General features: G+C 34.2%; 1 protein-coding gene, 1 long non-coding RNA gene and 2 other non-coding genes across 6 annotated transcripts in view; 3 read left to right on the top strand and 1 right to left on the bottom strand.

Moving 5' to 3' along the window:
* Phlpp (PH domain leucine-rich repeat protein phosphatase) overlaps nt 1-14363 on the bottom strand; it is a 45561-nt gene that overhangs the window by 1401 nt on the left and 29797 nt on the right. For all 3 annotated transcript variants that reach the window (XM_071774430.1, XM_071774433.1, XM_071774431.1), the window contains 12 exons: nt 14100-14257; nt 13593-13739; nt 8529-8676; nt 4867-4992; nt 4541-4694; nt 4338-4398; nt 3715-3969; nt 3234-3443; nt 2859-3021; nt 1917-2200; nt 862-1704; nt 149-386 (listed from right to left, as the gene is read on the bottom strand). In XM_071774430.1, coding sequence (XP_071630531.1) covers nt 149-386; nt 862-1704; nt 1917-2200; nt 2859-3021; nt 3234-3443; nt 3715-3969; nt 4338-4398; nt 4541-4694; nt 4867-4992; nt 8529-8676; nt 13593-13739; nt 14100-14257 — 2787 coding nt within the window. The remainder of the gene's footprint in view (nt 1-148; nt 387-861; nt 1705-1916; nt 2201-2858; nt 3022-3233; nt 3444-3714; nt 3970-4337; nt 4399-4540; nt 4695-4866; nt 4993-8528; nt 8677-13592; nt 13740-14099; nt 14258-14363) is intronic.
* Nucleotides 5366-5486, top strand: LOC139810840 (U5 spliceosomal RNA). Its single transcript, XR_011731495.1, has one exon. It is a non-coding gene; the product is annotated as a U5 spliceosomal RNA (small nuclear RNA).
* On the top strand, nt 7663-7781 carry LOC139810839 (U5 spliceosomal RNA). The gene has a single exon (XR_011731494.1). It is a non-coding gene; the product is annotated as a U5 spliceosomal RNA (small nuclear RNA).
* LOC139810678 (uncharacterized) lies at nt 9935-14228 on the top strand. The gene is made up of 3 exons (XR_011731459.1): nt 9935-10931; nt 13548-13754; nt 14091-14228. It is a non-coding gene; the product is annotated as an uncharacterized lncRNA (long non-coding RNA).

A 14363-nucleotide genomic window follows, 5' to 3' on the forward strand; every position in this document is an offset into this window, starting at 1 on the left:
TGAACATAAAAGAATTAAACTGTCACCAATTTTATTGCTGCATTTGCTGCCTCAATAAAAAGTAAGACCACCTTAGCATTTTTTACCAACGTACGATTTTGTAAAAATATTTTTTCGCACAAGAGTATCAACAAAGAGCTCGACTTACTTTTCGAAGACCATTTTCCTGCATGAGAACACTTTGATGAGCCTTATTTGTCGCCCTGGCAGCCGCACTTCCGGACCACATCCTTCCGGATGGATGACGAGACTTGAAAGTGCTGTCACTGGCTTGATCGGACTGCCCACTTGGCGAACTGCGGTCGTCTCTGTATGGAGGACTTTCGTTCTCCTGCGTCGATCTGGAGTTTTTGAAGTACCTTCCGGAACCGTGTACCTTATTGGATCTGCAAACGCCGTGAAATAAATTTTATAGCAATATATCGGAACTTTTCTTTAGAAATAATTAAATTCTCAGTTCTCAATTGTTCTAGTAAAAAAATTATATACATAATTTTTTGTAAAAAGAACAAGAAGAAATTTAAACTTCCGATAAAGGAGATAATTTGTAATAATTTCAAAAATTAAGATCTTAATTTTAACTAATCGATACTTTTTAATTGACGTATTGTTGTGCAATAAAAATGTGTAAGGCAACATTTCTTTCAGGATAAAAAAAATGATTATTTAAATGCTTAGACTCAGAATATAGAATTATAGAATATAGAACATATAATTAATTATCAGAAAGTTTGTAGGTATAAATATTGATTTTTTGGTATAAATATTACTTTATCTTATTATTAGATGTTTCGATGTGCAAATTCATGATATCAATTTATCTTTCATCGTAATTTGGAACAGCACATGTATTTCCCTCACCTGCCTACAATATTCTTTAACACGCCATTAAGATAATAGCCTTCGTTCGCGTGACAGCAGCAGGCAGCCGGTGGCTTATGTGCCGCTGGCGGCACGCAACAAGGACAAGGACACACGCTATCGTTTTGGCTTCTGTTTTTACCAACGGCATGTCTGAGCTCACGCATGAGCTGATCCATGTCGCCCGGACTCGGTCCTGCCAATCGGACGACGATGATACTCAAATTGTCCTCCGCGCCGTAAGCCTGCGCCAGATCCTGAAGCCTTTTGGCGGCCAGAACAGGACTGGCCTCGGCTCTGGCCTCCCTCACAGCCTCCTGGACACTCAGGACCTCCCATAATCTCCGATTAGCGACTATGACAAACTCATCGTCGTCCTCCAGCGTTACTTCCTCGTATATCGGATCGGGCAGCACTAATGGAAACATGGCAGCATTACCAAGTTGGTTCTTAACTGTCTGAGCCTTCTTCAACTTGGCAAAGGTCAAGGGACCCGCGGCTCGACAGAGGACAGCTTTGGCCTCTCCGGTAGAAGCCACTCTCAGAGAATATTTGGTCGAAGATTTTGGATATCCTTGCTGCGACGGCAGTTTTACTACGTGAACCAGAGTTGCGTCTACGCCGTACTTTTGGCCCTTTTCTTTGAGCTCCCTATGTGCCGACAGCAGGGTGTATTTCAAATATTCCTTTGATGTTTCTCGGATCGTTCGTTCTTCCAGCAAAAGACGGGGGATCATTTCTTGAAGGGCGCTAGGTGCCTCCTGGTTGGAACCACCGTCGAATATGCCGAACAGACCCTCGATGTTACAAAAGGACGGCATTCGCACTTGGGAAATGTATAGCCTTGGGAAATATGTGCAAATATGAGATTTTCAACTTGTCGAAATGCACAATTTAATATAAAGTTGTTTGCTTCGCAGAAAATAAGTAATATTGTGATATTTTTTGTAAAAATAAATTTCTTTCAATAAGTGTAAATAGTGTCTTTTTATCTATTTCTCCTTTGCAATTTATCTATCTTGAGGGAATAAATACATATAAATAAATAATCCTACTTTTCACGCGAACCGGCAGTTTCCGAGAAACCCAATCGCCATGGTTGTTCGGTATTCTTTTCCGCCGCAACGATTTCTTGTTGATGCGGATGAGATGGCAGACTGGGTCTGTTCTGTCCAGACACATCCACCAATGATATCGGTCTTTGGGATCGGTAGTCTTGGAATTGTCGCGGATCCACGTGCAGTCGAGAGTTGCAGGATATATCGAGAAATTGCAGTTGCGGTGGTACTAACGTGGCCAGATTTACCCTGTCCAATTGATTGTGCGCCATGTCCAGCACCTGGACGAAATAAATATTTCATTTTGTTATGCTTTTATTTTTCAGCTATATGTATTATTAATATTTTTTATTGCCCTTTGTATTTATATTTTTCTACGTTGACACATGTTATTTATAAAAACAGTCACTTTCCAAATATTGTAGTTTTATAAAGTATATTTATACGTTACTACAGAATTATTCTATTAAAATTGTTCTGTGATAACAAAAATATATTTCACGAAAATAAGACCTTGATATTATATATATATAATAATAAATTCAGTTATAAATAAATACAATTTTTTATGATTTAAAAATTCAAATAATAAAACAAAGCTACAAAAAAATGGGGAAAAAAGGAGAAAAAAATATTAAAAAATTTCACGTATTTCTATTTTAGCTTGATTTTCAGCTTTTATGCATTTTTATAAAATATACTTATATATTCTTTACTTATATATATTTTATATCTATATTTAATAAAGTTTCAAAGAACTAATTACTGCAATTTTCCGCTTGTCTCAAGTCAACTCTATATATGTAAATAGAATTAACTAATATTTTTAAGAATCAATAAAAGAATATAATGAAAGTTTGGATCGCAATCAGTCGCGCCTTACTTATGCAAATTATTTGATACAAATGACATTCGTACGCCTTGTATCTAGAATCTTACCTTCAAGGACGTTGTTCTACTGAAGGTGGGACACGTTAATAGCCGATTAGAATGCACACGCAGCACGCGCAAATGTCGTAGATTTGCCACGTTGTCCGGAAGATACTGCAATCGGTTTCCGGACAACACCAGTTCTTCCAGATCGCCCCACGCAGCTATGCAACTGCAGAATTTCGCATCAATTTTAATGATAAACGTCATAAAATTATTTCGAATATCTTATACATATCAATACTCGAATAGCACTTTTAGTTTGCTGAAATATCTTTTTTTTTATATATGCGTATCTTGCGTCCGTTATTTTTGTTATCTGATAGCCGATATAGAATTATCGTTGTTTTTCCCCGTATCCTTTACAAAGAAAAATAGGCTCACCTTTCCGGAAGCGTGTCCAGGGTGTTGTAAGCGATATGAAGAACTCTCAGAGACGTAAACTTGGCGAGAGCATCTAGAGCGGTATCGGTCAGACAATTTGCCGTGACATATAATTTCTCCAAGGTGTGCGATCCCTGGTGAGTTTTGCCGGCCTCTTCGCGATACGGAAGTTCGGAGAGCCGATTGTTGGAGAGGTTTAAAACTTTCATCCTGGAAAGGAGTTCGAAGTCTAAACTCTATTGCGAGCAAAATATTTACGATGAAAGTAACTCCATTGCGTAACTTTATTTCCAACGGTTAAATATGTGTTTTGAGAACATCTTTCTTCAGATCTGATAATGTAATTAATTATTGCATATATAAATAAGATATATTACTATTATTATTGTGTGTTCTTGTCACAATTTTAAAACGCAAGTATGGATTTATTTATCAGCAAAATTTGAATTATATATATGAAACTATACGGTCGATGTCTTACTTTTCGGTGTTCGCGAAAAAACTGGTTGGCAACGTGGTCAACATGTTGCCCTGAAGTGTTAAATGGACGATATTCAATGGTCTCCTGGGTGGTGGTAGGGCTTGTAGTCGGTTGTGAGGCAGATGGAGAACTTCCAGTCTCGAGGGTTGCGACAACAACCTGTCCGGGAGAGCCGTGAGAGCGTTGTGCGATGCGAAAAGGACGCGCAATGCTGGCAGTTCAGTCGTCCATTCCGGTAACGCGTCTAAATTGTTGCTGAGAGAAATAAAAAACAAATACAGGTTTCACGTAAAATAAAAATAAATTAAATAATAAAAAAAACATTCTAAAATCTACTAATATATTATTAAATGACATATTAAAATGTTAAAATGACTTGTTAAAATGTATTTAATTGCTATTAAACAGCGTGTATTAAATAAATTGCAGATTATCTTTAGATACTTTCGTCTTTAGCCTAAAGCAGCTAAAGTACTAGAATAAAAAATATAAAAAACAAAAAGAACTTAAATATACAAAATAGATTCAAGATAAAGTTTCATGGAGCAATTAATAATTTTTAAGATTAATTAATAATATTTCATAATTTTTGGATTTAATGTCGATATATTGCATTCACTCACTAGGAGACATCCAGATGCTCCAAATTAGTTGGCACAGGTTCGACAGTTAGTTTCTTCAATTCTATAAAAAAAAGAAATAATTATTTTGATTCTAATTTAATGCTTTTACTTGTTCTTTCTCGATATATTAAAATTAAACGATCAATAAAAAATATATGTACATTATATATTACGGCACAATGTATATGAAATTCTACACTCACTATTGTTTCCAGCGATAAGTGATACAAGATTTCGGCCGCAAAGGGTTAATTCCGTTAAATGATTTCGTCCGCAGCGTACGCTTCTCAATTCTTGCAAAGCACTGATGTCCAATTTTTCAATGCTATTTTCGCTCACGTCCAGATGCGTCAGATTCTTTGTAAGCAAAAAGAGAAAAAGAAAATAAATGTCAAGTTGACATTAATTATTTCTTAACCCTACTTTTTTCGAAAAAGCGCTTTATTATATTTATAAATTAGTGAATTAGAAAGAAAAAACAAGTATATGAAAATAAAACAAAATAAAAATTTAGTAATTATAAACTTACACCGTAATTTCCCAAAATTATGTTTCCCTTCAGCTGATTGTTCCTCAGATTGATCTTGTGCAAATTGCTATGATTAGTTTTCTCATCCTTGTAAGATTTTCCATGATCTGTCTTCGACAGAACTTCCTGTAAATTATCATAAAAATAAAAATTTGAAAAAGTTTGCGGAGCCATAATTTGTAAAATTCAAAGAATCCAAATTTTGCTATCTTTAAAAAATCTAATAAATAATTAATTAATAAACAAATGTACAGAAAAACTTCAGCAATATGTTTTTCTCTTTGTTTTAAATTTTATTAAACAAGAATATTTGCTTTTGTGATTGAAAACTTATTTTAAAGAACAACCTTACATGTGAAGGTTCACATGTAAGGACTGTAAGGGATTGGATGCTGTGTTAGTTGTAAATGTGGCCGAGAGAGGTCCATTCGGTTAGATAGTTTCTCGTAAGTAAAATTCAGTTTCTTGTGTATATAAGGAGTGTTATAAGTTGGGCTTGATACTCTGGCTTCCCTTCAATACACGCATAAATCTTTCGCCTTTTACTAAAGATTTCCGTGGAGGGGAGCAACTTGATGAGTCTATAACAATTTTTTTTAGTACCCGGTGCAAACTGGGTCATAAATTAATCCAAAATTAAATTATCTAGGAAAATAGATTATCATAGGTGTTTACAATAATGGCTCTCCGAGTAATTTCTTCTAGGACTGAAATATATAATAGGCATAGCATTCTATTACCATGATTCATGACAACTCAGGCTACGGTCAACGTGACGCTACAAATGTTTTGAAGCGTTCTTCTTCTCTTTCTTTCTTCATTGAAAGAAAAGAGAAGAGGAATGCTTCGAAGCATTTGTAGCGTCACGTTGACCGTAGCCTCAATGCTGTCTGGGCTGTCTGGTATAGCCAAATATCAATGGGCTAGTTGCAAGTTCTGTGAGTTTGTAGCAGGTAACATGTAAAATACAATATAAAGTATTATTTGATTATTACAATTAAAAATAATCTGTTTTTAATGTATAGTAAGATTATATTAACTCAATTAAAATTATAATTATGTAACATACGATCATGTGTATTTTTAAAGTATTGTCTAAAGCAATGACGAAGAGATTATCCTATTTATGAACATTCTTTTTATGTATTTGTCTATCATCAAGTTTCTATCATAACTGTTTCACAACGTAATATAAAATATTAGACATCGATTCTCAATTAATGTTATTGTGTATTTATATATTATTAACTGTAATGTATTATAAAAGTAATCTTTTATTAAATAGATAGTGTTAATAAATGATTTGAAACAAGTAAATGATGTAAATTAAACTGAATCATTAAATAAATCATTAATAATATTGTTTTTTTAGATTACAAGTAAAATAAAAATTTTAGTAGGTACAAATATTTTTTCTTTCTTGTAGCAACTATTGATAGTAAGTTATATGGTGTTATCATTATTTTCTAAATCATATCTTCATGTATAAGTATTATACATGATATTTCACTAATGTGACTAACATTAATGTTTATAATAAATTATTTTTAATTTGTAATGCAAGTACATAGTAAATTATTCTATTAAGCTACACTGACAACACAATAAGATAAATTTTTGTTTGTGCAGTTTGCTTAAAGCTATATACAAGTATAAACATTAATGTTTATCAACAGAATGTTGGATTATTTTCTTTATATCTTATATTGCATTATTATTAAATATTTTCAGATAAGACATAAATTTACAAGAAATATATGATTTATTTTTTAATAATACAATACTTTAAAAATACACATGATCGTATGTTACATAATTATAATTTTAATTAAGTTAATGTAATCTTACTATACATTAAAAACAAATTATTTTTAATTATAATAATTGAATAATACTTTATTTTACATGTTACGATTACTTGCTAAGAACTCCATGTAAATAAATAAATTTGATAAATTTTGAAAAGCCATGATTTATAGAATTCAGAGAATCAACATTTCATTATATAAAAAAAGTTAATTAAACAAGAATATTTGCTTTTGTATTTGTAATTAAAACTTATTTTAAATTTAAAAGCCCATGCGCATATAATAATGTTTTATTGTAAACGATTACCCCTCTAAAGTTTTTATTTTTTTTCAATTTTAGAAGAAAATGTTTTAGACTAAGGGGAGGGGAACAAATAGCAAAATCAATTTAAAAATAAATCAATTTTTCAGGATTACTTAAAAATCATTCAATTTTTTGAATGGAACACTTTATTTTTGATAACAGAATTTTGTAGCTGCAGATGTGAGACGTTTTGAAAGACCTATAATAGTTAATATTTTTGTTGAAAACTTGCCGAGATATGATTTTCTGATACTTTACGATTATATCTCCGCAAGTTCTCAACAAAAATATTAACTATTATAGATCGTTGGAAACATCTCAACATCAGCTACTGTTCTGTCTCAAAATTCTGTTATAAAAAATGGAGTGTTCCATAACAAAAAATGAAGATAACTTTCACGTAATCCTGAAAACTAGATTTTTTCAAAAATTGATTTCACCATTATTTGTTCCCCTCCAAACTATACAACTTTTGTCTAAAACATTTTCTTCTAAAATTGCAAGAAAATAAAAATTTTGGAGAAGAATGATCATTTAAAGTGGGACACCCTGTACATTTCAAGATAATAAGGGACTGAACGTTTAGTTCTAGATATGGCCGAGAGAGGTCTATCAGGTCAGAATGTCTCTCGTAAGTAAAATTCGGTCTCTTGTGTATATAAGGAGTGTTATGACTTCAGTTCGATACTCTGGTTTCCCTTCAATACACGAATAAATCTTTCGCCTTTTACTAAAGATTTCCGTGGAGGGGAACAATTGATGAGTCTATAATAATTTTTTTGGTACCCAGTGAAAACTGGGTCATAAATTAATTCAAAAATAAATTATCTAGGAAGATATATAGCTAATTCTATTATTACAAGCTATCTTAACCGTAAAGATTTAATAGGAGTTAAAGGAGTTAAGTAGTTAAAAGATATTAATAACAATGTAATAAAAATCTTTTGGATATTTTTATCAAAATTTCCATGACAAAAACGTGTGTTTTACTTGTAATATTGTGTCGCTTTATTCGAAAATAAAGCGACACAATATTACAAGTAAAACACATTTTTGTCGTAGCATGTATAATCAATAATAGGTATAGTCAGTAATGAAATGTTTATGTGTCAGACTCGTGTGAATAGTTAAGCTAAGCTATAAGGTTCAAGGACGAATTGAACAAATCAATAATAAAAGCAGCTTAGAATTCACGCACTAGAAGCTTACAATAGTGTTACTTTTACTAGAAGTTTAATAAACTTTATCGCTTTATAATCTATCTATTCAACATCAAATCTATTTCAGACATCCGTGATCTAGGATTCATAATATTTTTGTATGCACCCAATACATTTTAATTTACGTTTTTTTTTCAAACGTGTTCTGTGTTACATGATATATAAAATTCTAAAGAAACATGTCTTGAATTTTTGTCAGAAGTAACTTATCAATTTACATCTTGCCTCGTACAATTCTTATCAACTTATAGATCACATAAAGAGTTCTTTGGCATTAAGCGTAATTTATTATTAACTATTTATTACGCTATGGAAGATAGTCTAACTTACTGTCAGAGTGAGAGCTCGCATGTTGAAAAAGGATGGTACGGTGTTGAGTAAATTTCCGACAAGGGAAATATTCCTCAGGTTTCTCAGCCGTGTCACTTCATCCGGTAGGTTCTTGATGGCATTACGGTCAAGGATCAGTTCTTTCAAACTGCAACATAGTGATGATGTTATGTTTAATAAGTAAAGATTACATCGAAGAAATTAACAGACTCAGGTGTTATTAAAAGTTAATATTTTCAGTATAACTCTTAATTATTATTTTTATTTAAGAACCAAAGAACCCAACTTGACTTTACGTTAACGTGTACGTTTCATTTATGTTCTTTTCATATTTAACTAAGTTCGTTTGTTTATTTTCCTTACAATTAATGTATTTTTATTTTTGGTACTATAAATTATAAAATTTTGATACCGTATAAAAAATTTATTACAAAAATATAAATTAATTGAAAAAAGCAAGAAAATATCATTATACTGCATATAATATAAAATTAAAGAATTTCGACTCGTTTATTTTTCGCAGGATAGTTTGATAAAATTATTTCTAGAGAATTCTTGATAATTTTTTCTTAAGATACTAATAAAGGAAGAATTTGTATCTGGAAGAGTTCATTCGTAAATTATAGTTTTTGCGACGTAGTAGCAGTGTAGTTTTTAGCTACTGTGAATCGTATCCCGAAGCTTCGGACACGCGAGTCGGTGAACCTAAACGAGCGAGCCGCCCACAGGATGTGCACTTGAGTAGAAAGTTTCGAATTATAGTGAAAACCTTCGTTGCAGTAAGCATCTGTGTCATCGGACAGACTTTCGATTTTTCCATCAAAGAGAAGTAGCGGTTCTTATCAATAAAAACGTTTAATCTGGCATAAAATTTGAAATTTCTATTTTGTTGTTGAGACCTAATTAAGTATATATAATATACCTCAACAAAATTTTTTGCATGTTCTTTTTGTTTAATACCTTAATCATTAAGTCAATTTGTAATTGATCCTTTAAAACACGTGAAGATATAATTAGTTTTCGCGATATACATGCAATTAAAAATTCAAGAACTTCACAAATTAAAAAAGTTTTAAAGAAATACTTAAAACATCGTATCCTTAGTAATATAAAAAGGAGAAAGTACAGAAATATTGAACTGACAAATATTTCGAAAAGGTTTAAATGAATATTCACGATTGCAAAATATTTTAAATAATTCTGTGTATAAGTTATCAATAAATAGCACCGATAATAATTGAAAAAATAATTGCAGATTACGAATAAAAATACGGTGCGAAAAAATTAAAACGTTATATAAATATTGATTGTGGCAGATCGTAAATATGTAATCGTGATATTAATAGCGTCTATGAGGCTATCGCCGCTTTATTTTAGAATGTGCACTCGTTATTTCTCACCTGGTTTGGCACTTCTTGCTTTGTGATGTTGCTGCGCACACATTCACTCAAGAGCGAGGCAGTGTTCAAGTACCGAAGTACTTTCTTCGGTACGCTTGGTAGATATGATTGTTATCAAGCAATATTGTTCGAAGAATATACTCGTTTTATACGTATTCCACAGATTTCATTTTTGTGAATTCTTTTCTTCTATTGTCGTTTTCATAATATATCGTACATGCGTATAGAAATATTTAGATGTTAAAACTTTTCGCCACAAGTATCTGGCATGATTTGTTTTATTACATTAGTTTTTATAATGTTTTATTTTGTATAATTGTTTATATTGAATAAAGACGCGTGTTATATAAAGGCACAATGATATACTGTATAGATGTTAAAAATCCCTCAATATTAACGATTTTTTCCCAATATTACGTTTTCTCCGAATGCCGCAAAGTCCTGGAACATCTTGGCTCACTGTAAAGAACATTACGTCCTCGCTGCGAACGATATTATCACTTTACGAGGCAAATTTTGTAAATTGCGAATCGTGCGCCACACATGCAAAAAACTTTCACCATCGAACGCGTAAAGTATCCTGCGTGGTGAGACCTAAATTTCCGCAGATTTGAGATTTTTCACGACACAACGATCCGATTTTTAACACTGATCCCACGGACGTGCGCGGACTTTAAGGAGTTTAATCGACTGAAAAGTTTCGCCGACCATCTCCTCGACCACGGGATTTCCGGCGGCGACTCGGAAGCGATCTCCGCGGCTTTTCGCGGCACGATTTTCGCGGCCGGAGATGCACACTCGCGGCGGCTCTTCCGAGGACTAAAGAGGTCGGTTGAAAGGCGAACTTATTCCTCTTGAGGATACCGTCTTGTGGCGAGGGAAGAAGAGGGAGGCAAGACCGAGGATGGGTTGGCTGACCACTCTGATGTAACAGAACAGAAATTGTCTGCCGCGGTGTACGAAGCGGGACCGAGCGATAATGCGCCGTGGCTTGGCTTAGACCGTAAGTACATCAGCGATGGCCGGCGTAGCCGGTGAAATCCTTGTTACATATAATACCTTAATTCCGCGTGAATAACGTCGCCAAATTATGCCGTTTGAAGCATAATGCGCGATATGTGGGCGACACGAATGCCCATCCGTCGAAATCTGCCTGAATATTCCGGGACGCAGGATAATTTCAGGAATATTTGTGCTTTAATACGCTTAATTATACAGAACTATTTTGGACATTCAAATTGTTCAAAAGCCGACGTAATAATGCCATTATTATATTGTATGAATAGCGAGACGATTTTAGCACAAGGGAATTAACTGCGTTATCAGCGAGTGTGTTTAAATGAAAAGCGAATTTAATTATACGAGAAAACCTATAAAGATCCAAGTCTCTATGATCCTCGTCGTAAGGTCCTTTATCTTTGGAGAACCTTTTGTTCTCATATCTGGGTCAACTGTGCCCGGAACGACGGAAGCACTCGCGTTATCGCGCTATAGCCGTATAATCTTAAATTCAGATTCGGTTTTCTCTCGTTTTTGGGCGCTTCGTTTGACACGATCGTCGAAAGTGAATCATGCAAAATTGCCTTAAAGTGCCCCGACTCTTCCTGCGGTGGAACGGGGTTAGGCAACACCATGCAGGAGTCGTACGTCGAGGCAGTGGCGCGAGACGGCGAGGCTCAGGTGGAAACCGGCGCACGCGAGCCAAGAAGAGGTGAATGTCTATGAAACTTATGTCTGGCCTGGCGAGTGTTTCATCCCGGACAATTAGATCTCGCGAGACCCTCGTAATTTTAAACGAACGTAAATTTCCAGAAATACTGCGCCACGCCGCTGTGGTTCGTAATCGAAAGCATCGGCGCGTGAAGACCCGTTTCGAGAGAAAAACAAGCATTTAATTTCATATACTATTCGTCTTCGTCATTTCTAGTAATACTAATATATTAACTAGGCAAATACAATTCTTTGTGTTTACGTAGAGTTTGGTGTTTTTTTTTTTAATTTTACGATATCTATGAAATTATATTTCTAGAAAATGGAAATATTTAGGAAGCAGGCGTGGATTCAATCAAATGTAGAAACGCGAAATGTAGAAACGCGTGGATTCAATCAGAGACGCAGTCCGCTTGTTTCTTTGCAAAATAAATTGAAAATTGCTTGGCAGTATTGAGGAAAATAAAAATAATATTTCAGAATTTAGATAAGAAATATCGTAGACATCAGATGTATCTTCTAACATTGTGTAGATTCTGTTCAGATTTAGAAAAAGAGGTCAGGGATGCACTAAAGCTACATTAACTTGCGTCGATTATGCCCCTGATGGCGGTTAAACGGAGATTTTCGTTTATCTAAATAACCATCTCGGAAAAGTGGGTGAGGGGCAGAAAGGGGCGTCTCCTATCCGTAATGATCATCAAGACTAAATTCGTCTTTGAGCTCACCGGCGAACCTGTGCGAGAAGCACTTTTACCTTCCATGCGTGTGTGCGCGCGTGCAGCGACATCGTCGTGTTCACACCCCGTAGTTCCTCCCCCCTCGGCATCCTCATTTCCGGTCGGTGGAAAGCGGTTTTCGAGAAACTTTACGTAATCTGCGTCTCGATTGTGCGCTCCCCCCTCGCAAAATCAAATTTTTGCGTTGTCTAAAGTTGCGCGAAACTAAGAAACTTATCATTTCTTCGTGAGATCTTTATAATATCTCGAACACAATGATGCAAAGTATTCTAAAGCACAAATTACACATAGTCTTATAAATTGAACAAAGAATGTAACACAAAGAATAAAAATTGTGTTTATGTTATCATGCAACTAATCAATTATTTAATTATTTTTATTTTTGTTTAATGATTAAAAATTTGTTTGATAAATTGAAGAAACAATGACTATATATATAGTGGACACATTTAAAACTCATTTCCAAAGAAATTTATACATTTTGGCTATACAATACTTTAATTATTCAATACATGACTCTCCATTTGCGGAGAACGGAAGGACTAAAATCATTTTGATGTATTGTACAATTTTCAATAATCGATATTATATGTTTCTCGAGTTCTCATATCGGCAGCCGTCGTACGTTTTTCGGGAAACCGGAGAATTAACAGCACTATTCGATCATTATCACGCGCGTTGATTCTCCACACGAGCCCGTTATCAGCGCTGATCGACAATAGCGCGCGTGATTAATGTGTTGGTAATTAATTGTACTCGTAGATCGACGCGCATAAATCAGGTTATACGAAGGGAAAATTTAACCACGGGCACATTAATGCATACGACCCTCCGTGTTGACAATGAGTAATAAAATATATATCCCGTTGCAGTGACCGCTAATAAAGAAATAATTGGAAAGAAACGAGTCAGGATTCTTAAGGAGCCGATTATCACGATCATGTTTTCTTATAACACTCTCTAGGATAAAAAGCACGATCAATCACAATGCTTTAATCAAAGTCTACTTAAATAAGAAACAAGTGATATAACACAGATAAAAAGATCTTACAGATATCTGCTATGCATGTCTGATAAGCATCAATCTCTTCTGATAATGGAGAATAAACAAGCGAGAAGATCTCTTCCATTTAAGTGGGGATTATTAATTTAATCTATTTTTCTTACAGGCAAAACAGGTAGATAAATACGTAAGTATAAAGTTATACACGTACTTGATCAGCCGGCAGATATCAGTTGGAATTATCTCGATCTTGTTGTCCGAGAGATTAAGGTAGGTCAGCGCGGGCAGCTCCAGCAGTTCCCTCGGGACTCTGTGGAGATCGTTGCTCTCCAGATGGACGGCATGAAGTTTGGGAAACCTGTGTAGAGGAATGGTGAGTTACGAATTAACTACCAATTAAAGTTTCCCTCCAGTCTCGCCGCGTTTGTGCGGATACTCATACGCTTTTCATTACTCTTATCAAAGAAGAAGGTTAATCCATCCGCGTTCTAATTACTCTCGATATTCCGCAAGAATTAATTTAATTTCTCCTTTTGTCTTTCTTATCGGTTCTTTTTCTTATTAATCTCTAAATTAAATTAAAGTCGGAGGGTATTCGGCCACTACTTAACTTTTTTTTTAATCGCGCAATGATAGGAGAAAATTAGAAGTCATGAAAACCGAATGAAAGAACTAAATAAGTTTTTTTGTATTATTAATGTGGATGTAGAAAGTGTACCTGTGCAGAAGCTTCAGATTGTTATCAACGTTAGTGAACTGGTTGCATCCTAATGCGAGCTCCTCTATTGCTGGGAAAGCAATCGCGCTGTCGGGGACCCTTGATAAGCCTGCCTTGCACAAGTCCAACTTTTTGGGGCATGTCGGCAACTGCGTAGCCTTTAAAAACATGGAAGAAGATGTGATACATTAATATTACAAATATATATATAATATGATATAAATAAAATAAATAATATTATATAAACATACGTTAATATCAATA

The sequence above is a fragment of the Temnothorax longispinosus genome, chromosome 3 (genome assembly GCF_030848805.1).
Source record: "Temnothorax longispinosus isolate EJ_2023e chromosome 3, Tlon_JGU_v1, whole genome shotgun sequence".
Taxonomy (NCBI): domain Eukaryota; kingdom Metazoa; phylum Arthropoda; class Insecta; order Hymenoptera; family Formicidae; genus Temnothorax; species Temnothorax longispinosus.